Below are 10,856 nucleotides of genomic sequence, written 5' to 3'. Positions count from 1 at the left end.
TAAATTTGACTTATGTATAATAGTATATTACGTATATATAAGTGCATATAATTGTACAATTTGATGAATTTCCACAAACCGAATACATCCATATAATCAGCATTCAGATCAAGACCATCGCCCCAAAGCACCTCTTTTGTTCGCTTTCTGTACTAGCTGCCATAAGTAACCACTCTTCTGACTTCTGACATTAAAAATTGGTTTTGTCCATTTTCTAAATATATTTTAATAGCTATGTAAAATTCTATCACTTGTATATACTATTATTCGCTTATTATTCCTACATTGTTAGACATTTAGGATGTTTCTAAATTTTCTTTATTACAAATAAAACTATAGGAAACATGCATTTTTATATGGTAACTTTCCTAGGAGTGTTGTTCCTCAGTGGAATGGCATAATCAGTCCTGACACTTTTTGTGCATATTGCCAATTTGCTTTCCAAAGTAATTAAAGCAGTTTATATTCCCACCAGTGGTTTCTCTTTTGTTTCACAACCCTCTAACAAATGTTGAGTATTCTTATTTTTCTTTAAGTTTCATTAAATTGATAGGTAAGAGATGGTATAGAAAATAGAGTTTTAAGTTCACTTTACTTGTTGCTTTATACATTATAGAGCATGATGAATATATTAATAAAATTTGCATCCCCAAACCTTTTAAAATACTAGGCTCTGTATGTTGAAGCTGTATGACTCTAGCAAGTATTTACGTAATTCAGATGAACAGTGGAATTTTGATCCAATTTCTTTACTCATTTATTTCTCTGGATCTTAATTTCTATGTGTAAAATGGTGAAATCAGACTTAGTCACTTAGTGTAAGACTGTGCTAGTTATTAGGAATATACAGCTCTAATGTTGGGTCAGTTAATAAATTAGCAGAGAAATATGTATATATGTGTATAATTTTATACACCTTAATATATTTTATATAAAAGTTAAAAACAGTATTTTAATATGTTGTAGTGTGGGAGATGACAGATGTCTAAAGAGAGAAACAGTGCTGTGGTATGGAATACTGAAGAGGTCATTTAGCCCAGCATGTGAGTTCAGGGAAAACCTCTGAATATATTATTTAAATGCTAGGACTTTGAAACCTAGTGCTGCCTAGGTTTAAATGCTGGCTCTTCTGTGTCTCAGTTTTCTCATCTGTAAAATGGGAATAACATTAGTACCTATCTTGGTGGTGTTGTGAGGATGAAAATTGCTACTCTGTGTAAAGCCCTTGTAGCAGTGCCTGGCATGTAGAAAACCCTGCGTACTGGAGATGATGCCTTAGCCAGATTAGCCAGAGAAGAACATTCTAGGTAGATGGAAGAGCAAGAGCAAATCATGGAACTTTGATACATGCAGGGAGCTATAGGTTATCCAGTATTTCTGGAACAGTGATGAGTCTGAGAAGTAAGCAGTGATCAGGTCATAGAGACCTTGAATGCCTATTTCTCTTGTTCTCCATTATTATCTCCAGCACCCAACACAATGAGTGTCATAAAGTAGATGTGAAAAATGTTTTCAATGAAGAAATCAGGAGGTTGTATGTTATCCTCTAAATAATGCAGAACCTTTGAAAAATCCTAAGTGAAGTGTGACATGACCATATTTGCATTGGTGTCAGTGTGTAGAATGGATTAGAGACCCTAAGACTGGCCAGTAAAACCAGCTAACAAAGTATTGAGTTAGAAGACTAGAACAATGATAGTAATTGTGGAGAAGAAGATCCAACGTTACGAATTATCAGGTATAGGAAGCAGGAAAGAAGAGATGAAATCATACTAAAATGCCCTTTTTTCCCTTCTCACCAATAGTTCCCATTTGGCTTTTGTAAACACATATATACTGTACTTCTTTTTCTAGGCCAGTTCATGTTCCTTTTGGGTGTTTTCCATGCTCCATCATGTTGAGGGCTAAGACTTGGCTTCTTTTGCTTTCACCTCATCACCTGAAGCAGCTCAAAGAGTCATCAGGATCCAGGCTTATATGGCGGAGACTTCTGCACCAGCAACAACCCCTTCATCCAGAATGGGCTGCCCTGGCCAAAAAGCAGTTGAAAGGCAAAAACCCAGAAGACCTGATATGGCATACTCCAGAAGGGATCTCCATAAAACCCTTATATTCTAGCAGGGATACCAATGACTTACCTGAAGAACTTCCAGGAGTGAAGCCATTCACACGTGGACCATATCCCACCATGTATACCTTTAGACCCTGGACCATCCGCCAGTATGCTGGTTTTAGTACTGTGGAAGAAAGCAATAAGTTCTATAAAGACAATATTAAGGGTGAGGTTTTTATGCAAAACATTATATTTATGATCAACCATACATTTCCTGTTCCTGGCTTCTTTTGAAGGGAGACTGGTTGATCTCTGTAAAAATGATAGTCACTTTATAATTTTGTAGTTAAGACTATACTCTGAGAAATATGAATGTTTTTCAACTTCCGTCGTCAAAAAAATGAGTGATCCAGAATAGGGTGCTAAATTCTTGAATGCCGATAACAGTTACATACATGTTACGTAAAAAGGAATTAGTTAAACTCATATGACATGAGAGACATTGGCTTTTTCTTTTTTTTCAACGTTTATTTATTTTTGGGACAGAGAGAGACAGAGCATGAACGGGGGAGGGGCAGAGAGGGAGGGAGACACAGAATCGGAAACAGGCTCCAGGCTCCGAGCCATCAGCCCAGAGCCTGACGTGGGGCTCGAACTCACGGACCGTGAGATCGTGACCTGGCTGAAGTTGGACGCCTAACCGACTGCGCCACCCAGGCGCCCCAGCATTGGCTTTTTCTTTGAGAAGCTTTTTTAAAATTAAAGTTTATTTCTTTTTATTTTAAATTTATTTTTATTTTTTTAGAAATAGAGAATGTGTGTGAGCAAGGGAGGGGCAGAGAAAGGGGAAGAGAGAATCCCAGGCAGGCTTCACACTCACTGCTAGTGCAGAGCCCAATGCGGGGCTTGAACTCACAAACCATGAGAATGTGACCTGAGCCCAAATCAACAGTCAAATGCCCAATGAACTGAATCACCCAGGCATCCCTCTTTGAGTTTTTACTTAACGTTGTTAGGATAGGAATTAAAGAGGAAATGGTTTAAATGGTTTAAAGAAAGTAATAAACAAATGATAATGTACAAATATATTTAGTGCAATCTGGCACTTAGGTCTCTAAAAATCATATTAACTACTATTTCTTTCTGATCTATATTAAAATTATATTGTTTGCTAAATTTGAGGATCTGTACATTTATATTGCAGATGGAGGATCTCATATTTAGTGTAAACTGTTTTTATTTTTTTGCATGGTGTTCATAATTCTGTTTTCCAGAATATTTGAATAGCCAAGACATCTTGTTATGACCATATTAAACACAAGAATAAAAATAAGTGAGCATACAAATACCAAGTTATGTTAACTATTTGTGAACAGCCAGATCTTTTCATGAGTCTTATAAAGTATTTTTACTGAGGGGCGCCTGGGTGACTCAGTTGGTTAAGTGTCCAACTCTGATTTCGGCTCAAGTCATGATCTCAGATTGTTGAGGTTGAGCCCTGAATCTGGCTCTGTGGTCACAGCTCAGAGTCCGTTTGGGATTCTCTCTCTCTCCGCCCTTACCCTGCTCATGTGCACATGTGCTCTCTCTCTAAAAACAAATAAATAAACTTAAAAAAAATATTTTTTTACCTAAAATTGTTAAGATAAGGGCAAAATAGGTAAAGGGGATTAAGACATACAAAGTTGAAGTTATTAAAAAAAACAAGGTTAAAAAAATCCTCAAATAGACATAAGATAGTGAGATGTTTTGTTCTTTTTGTTCTGGAACCCAGTTTGTACATTTTGCCATATGGGAAAACAGTTTAGGAGATGAAGTGTCTTTATTTAAATTTATTTTGACATGTATAAGCATAAAAATAATGTTTGTTATAAAAGTATCCTATGATGAGCTGAATCGACACCGTTAGTAGTGTTAACATAAATCAGTTTACTTTGATGCCAGACTCTTTAATTCTACATTGTTTTTCCTTTGTGTGTTTAGCTGGTCAGCAGGGATTATCAGTTGCCTTTGATCTGGCGACACATCGTGGATATGATTCAGATAATCCTCGAGTTCGTGGTGATGTTGGAATGGCTGGTGTTGCTATTGACACTGTGGAAGATACCAAAATTCTTTTTGATGGAATTCCTTTAGAAAAAATGTCAGTTTCCATGACCATGAATGGAGCAGTTATTCCAGTTCTTGCGACTTTTATAGTAACTGGAGAAGAACAAGGTGTACCTAAAGAGAAACTCACTGGTACAATCCAAAATGATATACTAAAGGAGTTTATGGTCAGAAATACTTATATTTTTCCTCCAGAACCATCCATGAAAATTATTGCTGATATCTTCCAATATACAGCAAAGGTATTTTCTGCTTCTTTTGGGTTTTGCTTTCCTTCTTTAGATGCAGGAATTTTTATAAAATATCATAACCTAATTTGAATTTGATAAGTGAGTCTGAATAATAGTATAAAGTCAGAGTGTGGGTTTTATGTTTATGTGTGTTGCTAGTTTGTATTTTTTTGCTTTCAATGTACTCATAGTGTGTTGTTACCTATAGGAATCTTGGCATTAGACATTTACTGTATTCTACTTATTTTTAAATTTGTATCCTCTGATAATTGTTAGAATCAGGGAGGGCTCATAATTTATACTTTGTTTCTTGCCAGAGTTCAGATTCAGTTTTGAAGTGCACACTTGTGTCTGACAGTTGGAGATCAAAATATCAGCTGTATTTCTATTAGAAACTAGATTAGAAGATGTCATTTATATCTGCATCCACAATGTGGTCCCTGATATTTCACTCCTGTATTAGGTTTATCTTCCCCAATCAGAGTGGTGGAAAAAGAAGGTTCTTACAGTGTTCCTATCTTAGCAACAATCCCTCCACTGGGAAACATAAAACTTCATTTTCCTCCGAGTAACTAATATGTATTTTCTCTCATCATTTACACTCTGCTTCTTGCTGACAATGCTCTCCGTTTCTTTACCTACCTTAAAGTTAGACTGTATTATTTCATGGCAAAAGGCCAGTCTCTCCTCTACCATGAAACCTTTTTTAAAAAAATCTCTTTTATTTCTTGTAATTGCTATGACCTCAGAACTCTTGCAAGCATTGCCTACTCTTCTCATTTGATATTCAGCTTTTACACTTTGCAATTTTATGTCTTTTCATAGATCTCATTTGTCCCTGTGAACTATATTGTATAGAATTGTATATTTTTATCGCCCTTTTCAATTTCAAGACCATATGTGCAGGATTACATTTATTTTTTATTTTTAATTTTTCAGTTTTCCCAAAACTTTTTATTTTGAATACTTTAAACCTTACAGAAAAGTTAGAAGAATGGTTTTGTGTGTGTGTGTGTTTTATGTATTTATTATTTATTTAATATAATTTATTGTCAAGTTAGGTAACAAAAAGTGTATACAGTGTGCTCTTGGTTTCGGGGGTAGATTCCCATGATTCATCGCTTACATATAACACCCAGTGCTCATCCCAACAAATGGCATCCTCAATGTCCATCACATTTTCCCCTCCCCTCCTCCCCCCATCAACCCTCAGTTTGTTCTCTGTATTTAAGAGTCTCTTATGGGTTCACCTCCCTCTCTGTTTGAAACTATCGTTTCCCCTTCCCTTCCTCTATGGTCTGTTGTTTCTCAAGTTCTACATATGTGTGAAAACATATGATATCTGTCTTTCTCTGACTGACTGATATGACAAACACACGTACAAAGATAGCAGTAGCTTTAACTAAACAGGAGTCAATTCTCTTTCATATGAAAGAAGTTGGAAAGTAGGTTATCAAGAGCTTGGTTGTAGGGTTGCTCCACAGTCATTAGGGTTCCTTTTACCTTGTGCTACCTTACGGTTGAGGAAGTAGGTGGGCTGGATGTGTTTGGCATGGGGAGGGTGGCAACTCCTCTGATTTAAGGTGAATTTCCAGAAGGAACAAATGAAAGTTCCACTATCTCAATGGAGACACACAGTAGTGAGAGGAGATTGGAAGTACAGTTCTTGCACATCGGCACTCTGCATTTACGGTTCAGGTATTACGGGAAGAGAGGGGAGAATTGAATAGTTGGTAGCAGGTTGCTTAGTTTGTGCTATTATGTACTTGGGCATTTCCCCTTTTGGAAGGTCCTAATGTCATCTGCAAGTTCAGAATTGCTTTAGATAATCCTTCACATAAGTGTAAAAGTTCTGGTTTCACATACTGGTCAAATAATGTTACATTGAAGTACTTTGTAAACTGTAAACTTTCATATTTTTAAAACATTTTAATTGTAGAAAAATACACAATGTAAAATTTACCATCTTCGCTCTTTTGAAGTGTACAGTTCAGTGGCATTAAGTATATTCACACTGTTGTGCAACCATCACCACCATCCATTTCCAAAACTCTTTTCGTCTCGCAAACCTGAAACTCTGTGCCTGTTAAATAATAACTCCCCATCCTCCTCTCCCTCCAGCTCCTGGAAACTGTCGTTCCACTTCCTATCTCTGTGAATTTGACTACTCTAGGTACCTCATATAAGTGGAATGATAAAGTATTTGTCTTTTTGTGACTGGCTTAGTTCACTTAGCATAATGTCTTCAAGACTCATCCATGTTGTACCATGTATCAGAATTAACCTCCTTTTTAAGGCTGAATAATATTCCAATATTCCAATATTTCTATTATTTTTAAAGGAATTCTGCTACTAAAATCCTCTTTGTAGAGAGGCACCTGCTTCTTTCGTTGCTTCTTATTTATAAGCAATAAATGCACTCAAATTGTCTCTCAATTCCATGTAATTCAGTCCCCTTACTGTTTTTGCGATGGAACATTTTTCAAGACCTTTTGGTTAATTATAAGTATTAAAAAATGTAAATTACAGATAGTCCATAGCATACATTAGCAACAGCAAGTAACATTTTTTGAATGCTTCCTGCGTACTGGAATAATACTAAGTGGTTTAGGTGAGTCATTTCATTTAATCCTACAGCAACTCCATGAGGAAGTACCTCTATTTTATATATATATTTTTTTAATTTTTTTTTCAACGTTTTATTTATTTTTGGGACAGAGAGAGACAGAGCATGAACGGGGGAGGGGCAGAGAGAGAGGGAGACACAGGCTCCAGGCTCTGAGCCATCAGCCCAGAGCCCGACGCGGGGCTCGAACTCACGGAGCGCGAGATCGTGACCTGGCTGAAGTCAGATGCTTAACCGACTGCGCCACCCAGGCGCCCCACCTCTATTTTATATTTTAAGAAACCAGGGAATAACTAGGTTGAGAAACTTGCCTGTAGCCTTATGACTAGTTAACTGACACTAGCCATCAACTAGACTTTGAGTACTTTGACTCTAGAGCCCATGTTCTTAACTACCGTACTCAGTTTCTGTGATTTAGCTTTTATTATTTTCTTTGGCCAATTCTTGGGAAGGAGGATAATTTTGGGGCTTGTCAGTATATTTGTGCTATGTACCCTCTCTAATAAATTTTAGGGGAATGGTAGAAATGCCATCTTTTTAGTGATTTGGCAAGAAAGAACCTGTCTGGGATATGCTTAGCATTAAACATCACAGTAAATCCAATTGAAGTCTTTGATTTCTAATCCATGTATCTTAATCCTGTTTTATTTCAGTATGTAGTCATTTTCGGTGACTTCAAAAAGAACTTCAAACAAGAAAATTGATAACTAGTAAAACTTAAATGTATTTATCCTTAGAAGATTAGCCCAAAGTTATGAGATCTTAGGATCTCTTAAGAGGTCACAGTCCTTGGTTTGGAATTAAAGATGTTGATTCAGTTTTCGGACTAAAGGTTCATTCCTACTTTTAGCTAATTAATTTCAGAGTTTAAACTTTGACTCTAAAGAATGGTTAGTGCAAATTCTTTTTCACCAGAAAAATAAAACAGGTGCAAATTTTACAATGGTTCATTGAATCACCACTTAAATTGAGGAGTGAATTAAATATAACAAAGTAAGCATTAAATATTTTCAGTTAATGTTAAAGACTACTTAGTGTATCTGAGTTGAACATCATTTAGAAAATAATAGTCTTTAGAAAATGAGTTTAATAGAGAACCTTTAAAATTTTTTATTCACTGTTATATTTTTCATTATTTTATGTAGCACATGCCAAAATTTAATTCAATTTCAATTAGTGGATACCATATGCAGGAAGCAGGGGCTGATGCCATTCTGGAACTGGCCTATACTATAGCAGATGGGTTGGAATACTGTAGAACTGGACTCCAAGCTGGTCTGACAATTGATGAATTTGCACCAAGGTGAGTAAATTGACCTCAGAGGTTGTTTCAGTGTTAGGAAAATTTTTAGGACCAATTTATGAATATATAGTAAATATATTGATAAAATGAATTTGTGTATATAGATGTCATACTAGATTCTCTTATGTTTTATTGGAGTAATAATAAGAGAATAAGCCAATACTGTTTACAATTAAAAATTAGAATTAAATTTTACTCTACTTCTTGGTAAATGAGAGGAATCTTGTTTTTCAGTTGCTCACAGAACACAATTAACTGGCGTATTTTGACAATTAAACTGTAAACATATAAATGATATTGACTTTTATTCTTTATTTTTCCATTTTAAAAAGAAGTCATCTATTACATTTTTTTCTGTTGCACTTGTAATTTAAGTGTTTTGGAATTCACAGTGCTATTAAACATTTCTGTTTTAAAACAGCTTATTAATAAATTTATATAAAAAATATACTTGATTGAAGTTTAAGAATTGTTTAAATTTGGTGATTAAAAATTGGACATATGAGTAATTGCTAAGTTTTGCTCTGGGCCAAGCACAAACTTATGTGCTGGGAATAAAATTTGTAAAAACATGACTTTTGCCCTCAGCGAGTTCATAGACTCTATATCAGAGGTTGTTGCATACATATTATGACAGCAGTTCTCAAAGTGTGGTCTAAGGACCCCTCAGGGTAACTAACCCTTCCTGGGATCTTTCAGGTCAAATTGTTTTCATGATTGTATTAAATCTTTATGTGCCTTTACCACTTTCATTATTTCAAGAGTGTACATTGTTTTCCAGAAGCTACATGATATGTGATGTTGCAATAGATTGAATGTAGAAGCAGATACTTATTCCAACTGTCTTCCCTTAAGCCACACATTAGATTTGCAAAAATGTAAACTAGTGACTTTTTTCTTACAATTTTTTTTTATTTTAGCAAAGTAATTGCTTTTCATAAAAATGTTACTTTTGTTAACATGTATGTTTACTGTTTCTAAATGAATTAATATGTACAATATTGATAGATATTATCCAAATAAAAATTCTTTGGGATCTTAAGTATTTTTAAGAGTGAAAAAGTATCCTGAGACAAATATTTGAGGACTGCAATGTTAACAATTTCTTCCAAGGGCATATCAAAAAATTTTACTAGTTTTTAGCTTAATTAAGGCTCACCTTGTTTTATTTGAAGAAACACAGCCTTTCTGCCTTTAGGCATGGGCAAGTAAACTAAATGTGTAAATCAGTGACAGAATATAAGATAAAAAGGAGTAGTGGGTTTGGGGGCAATTGGATAAATACATTCCTAGACCAAATATACTATAATTCTTTCAAAACAAAACAAAACAAAACAAAACAAAACAACAGGAAAACTTTCTTGCTATCCAAAACCACAAGTTTGTGGTTTTATTCCCTTCATGGGTTACCCCTGACTTACATATTGGGTGTTCTTGAAGTATTTATTTTTGGATAGTGATTCATTCTATATTTAAAGACACAAGAGGAACTTCTTTTCTATAGAAGACCAACTGTGAAGTGAATAATTTCTACCTGAAGCAGATAACCACAGCTATTTCTTCTGTGTGCCTAAAACTGTACTTTTATCTGTTAGGTTTAAAGTTACTTATGTATATATGCTTATGCTTTGATTTTAATTCAGATTAAGTTGTTTGAAATTAAAATGTGGATGCTGTTTTGTTTAGTGTGTGGTACAATTAGTTTTATTTTCCATTTTAGATTGTTAAGTATAATCAAATAATGGACTTAACATTACTATTTTAGGTTGTCTTTCTTCTGGGGAATTGGGATGAACTTTTATATGGAAATAGCAAAAATGAGAGCTGGGAGAAGACTCTGGGCTCACTTAATAGAGAAAATGTTTCAGCCTAAAAACTCTAAATCTCTTCTTCTAAGGGCGCATTGTCAGACATCAGGATGGTCACTTACTGAGCAGGTATGTGTATAATTTAAAGTGTAGAATTTTAGTAAAGTCATATATTGTCTTACAAGCAAGATAGCATAGTCAGGAAGTAGGTTTAAGAAGCTATCTGTTAATATTTGAAAATTATAATTATTCTAAAGCATAATGCACATTGATGGTTTTTACGCATGTATTATAATAAATGAAGTTGGCTCCTTCTAGTGGTTAATAATATAAAATCATTTAAACGTTAGCTTATATGCAGTGCTGTTTTACCTTTTTAAAAGTAAAGAAAAAATATGATGAGGAAGAAGTAAAAAACACAACTTAGTTAATATCGCCTTAAATAATTTTAAGAGTTTAAATTATTTTTTTAATATTTATTCATTCAGAAAGAGAGAAAGAGAGCATGCAAACGAGGAAGGGTCAGACAGAGAGGGAGAGATAGCATCCCAAGCAGGCTCCCCACTGACAGCACAGAACCCAATGTGGGGCTTAATCTCACAAACCGTGAAATCATTACCTGAGCCGAAATCAAGAGTTGGATGTTCAACCGACTGAGCCATCCAGGCACTCCAAGAGTTAAAATTCTTAACATAAAATCACCTAATTAAAAATTTGTGCATCTGTA

At 34.9% G+C, this 10,856-nt stretch overlaps 1 protein-coding gene across 1 annotated transcript in view; it reads left to right on the top strand.

Moving 5' to 3' along the window:
• The window catches only part of MMUT (methylmalonyl-CoA mutase), a 36,325-nt gene that overhangs the window by 1,792 nt on the left and 23,677 nt on the right, over nt 1-10,856 (top strand). Inside the window, exons 2-5 of the mRNA XM_040473727.1 lie at nt 1,855-2,279; nt 4,037-4,404; nt 8,164-8,321; nt 10,087-10,258. Of these exons, the coding sequence (XP_040329661.1) occupies nt 1,895-2,279; nt 4,037-4,404; nt 8,164-8,321; nt 10,087-10,258 (1,083 nt within the window). The 5' untranslated portion in view covers nt 1,855-1,894. The remainder of the gene's footprint in view (nt 1-1,854; nt 2,280-4,036; nt 4,405-8,163; nt 8,322-10,086; nt 10,259-10,856) is intronic.

The sequence above is a fragment of the Herpailurus yagouaroundi genome, unplaced genomic scaffold (genome assembly GCF_014898765.1).
Source record: "Herpailurus yagouaroundi ecotype Mexico unplaced genomic scaffold, PumYag 139, whole genome shotgun sequence".
In the NCBI taxonomy this organism is placed as follows: Eukaryota; Metazoa; Chordata; class Mammalia; order Carnivora; family Felidae; genus Herpailurus; species Herpailurus yagouaroundi.
This window is presented reverse-complemented; position numbering and strand designations above follow the sequence as displayed.